Genomic DNA, 4,795 nt, shown 5'->3' on the forward strand with positions numbered 1-4,795 from the left:
AGGTCTGCCAGATATGTTTTTCTCAACTTGGCCATACGATACAGGAAAATTCGCAGCACAGCACATCTCGAGCGTTTCTTCGCTGATTGTTGATCGTTCGGGCTGTATTTAGCATTCTTGCCACGCACACACACCCACAAAAACACACACATCGAGCCAGGCACATGGCACACATCACATGGCACGCACGCTACCGCCTTTCCAGGCGGCGGATTTCTCTCTCGTGTCTCCTCTCGCTTCTTTGAATTTAGCGCTCTTTAACATGCTGTCTCATGTGGCCCCATTAACGTCTTACTTCCTTAACTATTTCCGCGGCTCCACTACTAACTGTGGTACTGTCGGATTCACGCTTACTAAGATCTTCATTCCTACCGTCATCTTTTTCATGAACATCCGCCCCCCTCTCCTCTTCGTGAAACAGATTTCTAAAGTCATCTGATCACCTTAACCTCTAATCAGAATTACGGGAAGCTTAATCCATGGGATTAGTGATCTAATTAGTAATCTTAAAGTTTAATCACGCTTCGTGGAAAGCCGGCCCTGTTATTCAGCTTAAATTTCATTAATTATTGTTTACCCTTAATTTGCCACCTTACCCAACTAATAATAATTTTGCATCTGCACTGTCGCCTAATATACTCGTATATCTCATAAGCGCTTAACTGCATGTACAAATATCCTTCATTTGACGTAATTATTATTATTATCCACATGTAATATGGGGCGATTCCTCATTAACCTAGTTGCAATAGCTTCCGCCATATGAGCATCTCTATCATCCATGAATGGCCTTGCAGGTACAGTCTGCGTCCGCCAAGTGCTGATCAGCGATGCAACTAGTACAATTAAACAACGAAAGAGCTGGCAGTACAACAGCCCTATAACATTTCTGACATGCTCTCGCGCAAGACCCCAGGCGTTCCCACCAACAAGTGGGCCCAGCCTTTCATTGACACGATGAGATCGATTACGTGATATGATCGTGAAGAGGATCTTACAAAATTGCAAAGGAGCATCACCTGGAGAAGCAACGGAGGTGCGAATTCTAGTTGTAGGTGGGAATTTCAACTTGCTCTTCGAATTTCGTATACGAAATACCTGCAGCGAGCTAATAGATGCCAATCGCGAGTAGAATGAGTAGTATCGGGAGTCTTTCTGGCAGCTCACACTACAGTCGCCTGATTTTGTTAAAGAGAAAAGGTCCCGCCGACGGAAAGCCTCCGTTTTACGCATATCTTTGTCAGAAGTAATAACTACAAATATAGCCATAACATAAAATAATAATCAATAAATAATAATAGCTTAACCAATCTTAACTATACCTAAAAATTAAAGTAATCGAAATTCAGTCGAATTTCCGGGCGTTAACTTTGGAAATTGATCTCCGGGGAAATATTATAAATGGGGTGTTATTCCAGAAGAAGCTCGTAGATATCTTTATATAAATAACCTCTTTAATTCATAAATTAAAACGATTTTTATACAATTCGAGATTATAGTTAAGATATTATTCATTATTATTATTATTTTTATTATATTATTATTACTCTGAAATGGGGGCGACTCTTTAACAAAAATCAGGCGATGTAGGAAGGAGATACTAACTCATTCTACTCGCATGCATCTTAGTCGCTGCAATCGAAACATCGGCCCAAGTTGATCCATCTAATCTTGTGTGACTCATCAATCCACGTACAAATCCGATTCATCGGGGATGCAGGCATGTTAGTGTTGACTGGCGTTGTTGTGGCAGTGCACGCTGATCAGCCACTTGCCGACGCAGACTGTCCGGAGCCCATTCATGAAGAGATGCTGGAATGCAGAGGCGCAGAAGAAAGTGAGGGAGCGAGAGAAAGGAGGGATGAGGAAGAGAGGGGGGAGATGAGAGAGGGGAAAACAGTAGGGGTATGGGGAGAAGAAGAGAGCATGATGAGACAGAGAGAGAGAGAGAGAGAGAGAGAGAAAACGCGCTGGAAAGCGTACCTGCGTGGCGTGTGTGTGGCATGGTGTTGTGTTGTGTGTGTGTGATGTGTGTGTGTGCGTGGTGTGTGTGTTGTGTGATGTGTGGTGTTGTGTGTGTGTGTGTGTGTGTTGTGTGTGTGTTGTGTGTGTGTGTGTGTATGTATGTTGTGTGTGTGTATGTATTGTGCTGTGTGTGTGTGTGTGCGTGCGTGCGTGCGTACGTGCATGCGTACATTCGTGTGTGTGTGCGTGCGCGTGCGTGCATGCGTGTGTGTTTGTGCGTGTGTTTGTGCGTACGTGGCGGGCGTGCGTGCGTGCGTGCGTGTGTGTGTTCCGTGGCGTGCGTGTGCGTGTGCGCGGCGCCATCTTGCCTGCCTGCGCTCTCTAACGTGCGCGCTGTGTACGATCTTGCAGCGGACGCTCTCATGGTTCATGTCAGCACCGTGCACAACCGCGGTCTCGTCTGCGTGAAAGACCTTTGCTCCAACTTCAAGTAGACTCCGAAGATCTGCCATCGCTCTCCACGTAACCGACAACAGCGAGGGAAGACGATGACGAGAAATGATCTAATTCCTGTAGTGGTTAGGTTCCGGTTATGCATCCAGCGACTATGTCGATATGTCGAGTTGTCTGTTTGTGTATTTGTTCACATGGAAACTTACAATGAAGCTGTAGCGATAGGTCTCATTAGTCATGCTGAAAACAGCACGTTGTTGCGATCGCGTTGTTTATTTCTATCGTATTCTGACGCTGCAGACGTGGAACCAAGTCCATCGATGCTGCTGTCCCTAAATCAGTTTACGCTTAGAATCAATTCGCACCGGTTTAGTTGCAACTAGGCAGCAATAGCTGCGCGAACTCCTCATGTAAACATTTATTACCCCGTACAGACTGCAAAATGTGATCCCACATCAAATTAATCGCACCAAGCGCGGCGGCCAAATCCGTAGCGTACAAACACAAAATTAGATGCACATCAAATTAAGAAGGGTTGACTAGCTGTGCATGGTCAGCTCAGCTCGTTACGTCACCCCGCAGACAGCTATCTGTTACGTTCATGGTGACTAAATAATGGCTATCGCATGCGTATTGAGAAATATTACTCGCACCTGGCCCCCACATTGCGTTATGCACACACCCCACTACAACACACACACACCCACACACACACAACACACAACACACCACACCCACACACCTCACACACCAGCGGGCTAACTTGGTACTGGCCAAGTTATCCCGGGCTTGGCCCTCCTTCATTAGCGAGGCCAAAGTGGTGCGGGACAGCACGTGTTTGGAGCGGGATAGCGTATACGCACTGCACAAATTTGACGCGCCTGGCCCGGACATGTTTGATATGCTATCAAATTTGCAGTCTGTACGTGGTAGTTGAAGATTCTTTCGGGAAGTTCTGCGAGGTGATGGCTGCATTTAGCTGTGCGACTTTTATACGATTAACCCACCGCGAAGAAATGTTGTTAGACTGTAACTGATTGTTGACGCGTAAGTAACAAATAAATCACTCAATAAACAAGTAACAAGAAATTCTATGACACTCTCGACTTTTCACTTCAAGTTATGTTTACTTTCAACGAGATGGTATTTCCTATAGGAAATACTAGGCATGCGAACTACTAGGGATGCGGGGAATAGAGAGGTTAAGATGAGGGCTTTGTCCTATTGTTTATGAAAAACAAGAGGTCCATATTGATTATATCACACTAGGCCTGAGTATGACCTCTCTTTTTTAAATGTATCTTTACACATTTTGATTTCTTTTATCAGACAATAGGCATACGCACAGACACATTTGCCCCTATAATCTATTGCACGTTTTAAAGGGGGTTGAAAGATTTGCGCTTCTTAATTAATAAAGTGGGCCATTGGGATCGACATTATTAATACCAAACTACTACTGAGTATGTACACTGTACAAGTGTATAACTGCAATAAAATTATATTTGTAATATATGTAAAGGAACAGGTCACCGTCTGATTGTCCAGACACGGTAAGGGCCGGGCACTCTCTCATAACGGCCGTGCACTCTCTCATGACGGTCGCACCCTCTCTCATAGCGGCCGTGCTCTCTCTCATAGCGGTCGTACCCTCTCTCATAGCGGCCGTGGGCAATAGCATGAGAGGCGGGTACCGACTGAGAGTCTCATGGTCCGCGTTACAATGGGAATATTAGCTACTCCAACATCAATGCGAATGTAGTTTACTGAGGTTAAATCCAAGTTATTGAATTAATCTTTTTTTAGTCAATATACTCAACGTTCACCTTTAGCATGCTGATCGTTCGCGATTATGGTTTTGTACAAATGAGACCGAAAAATCGATACACCGAATGATTGCGAAAATGCAGCAGAGCAAGACAGAACTCAGGCATGGAACAAATACGCGCGACTCGCCGCGCTGCACAGCGAGCCTTGGGAGCAGGGAGACATAAACGATAGAATAGGACCTGCACATGATATCTCACACATAAGCCCGATATGCACCTGTCCAACTCATTAGCGCACGCCACGCCGCTCACGAATGCAGAAACGCCGCTACACGTGGCCACGCATCACATACATCACATCGCGGCGCACACCACACTCATCATAAACACCACGCACCCACACACCGCACCGCAAACACAATCATGGTGCGCGCTCGGACGGCATCGCCCGACGCACGCGACGTACGGTACGTCGGCATGACGAAAAAAAAGGGGTGCAGAGAGAGAGAGAGCCAAGGTATCTGAATGAAAATCAGATCCCCTAACCTCAAGTCATCAAACCCGCAAACAAAAAAACCACAGATAACATCACCTACAGTAGGTTCCCT

The 4,795-nt window shown here is 45.7% G+C and overlaps 1 protein-coding gene across 1 annotated transcript in view; it reads left to right on the plus strand.

Annotated features, from left to right (window-relative positions):
- LOC106817937 overlaps positions 1-3,515 on the plus strand; it is a 9,751-nt gene extending 6,236 nt beyond the window's left edge. Inside the window, exon 3 of the mRNA XM_014822645.1 lies at positions 2,377-3,515. Within this exon, the coding sequence (XP_014678131.1) occupies positions 2,377-2,459 (83 nt within the window). The 3' untranslated portion in view covers positions 2,460-3,515. The remainder of the gene's footprint in view (positions 1-2,376) is intronic.
- Positions 3,516-4,795: the final 1,280 nt, after the last annotated feature.

Source organism: Priapulus caudatus, unplaced genomic scaffold, assembly GCF_000485595.1.
Source record: "Priapulus caudatus unplaced genomic scaffold, Priapulus_caudatus-5.0.1 Scaffold1935, whole genome shotgun sequence".
NCBI classification, from domain to species: Eukaryota; Metazoa; Priapulida; class Priapulimorpha; order Priapulimorphida; family Priapulidae; genus Priapulus; species Priapulus caudatus.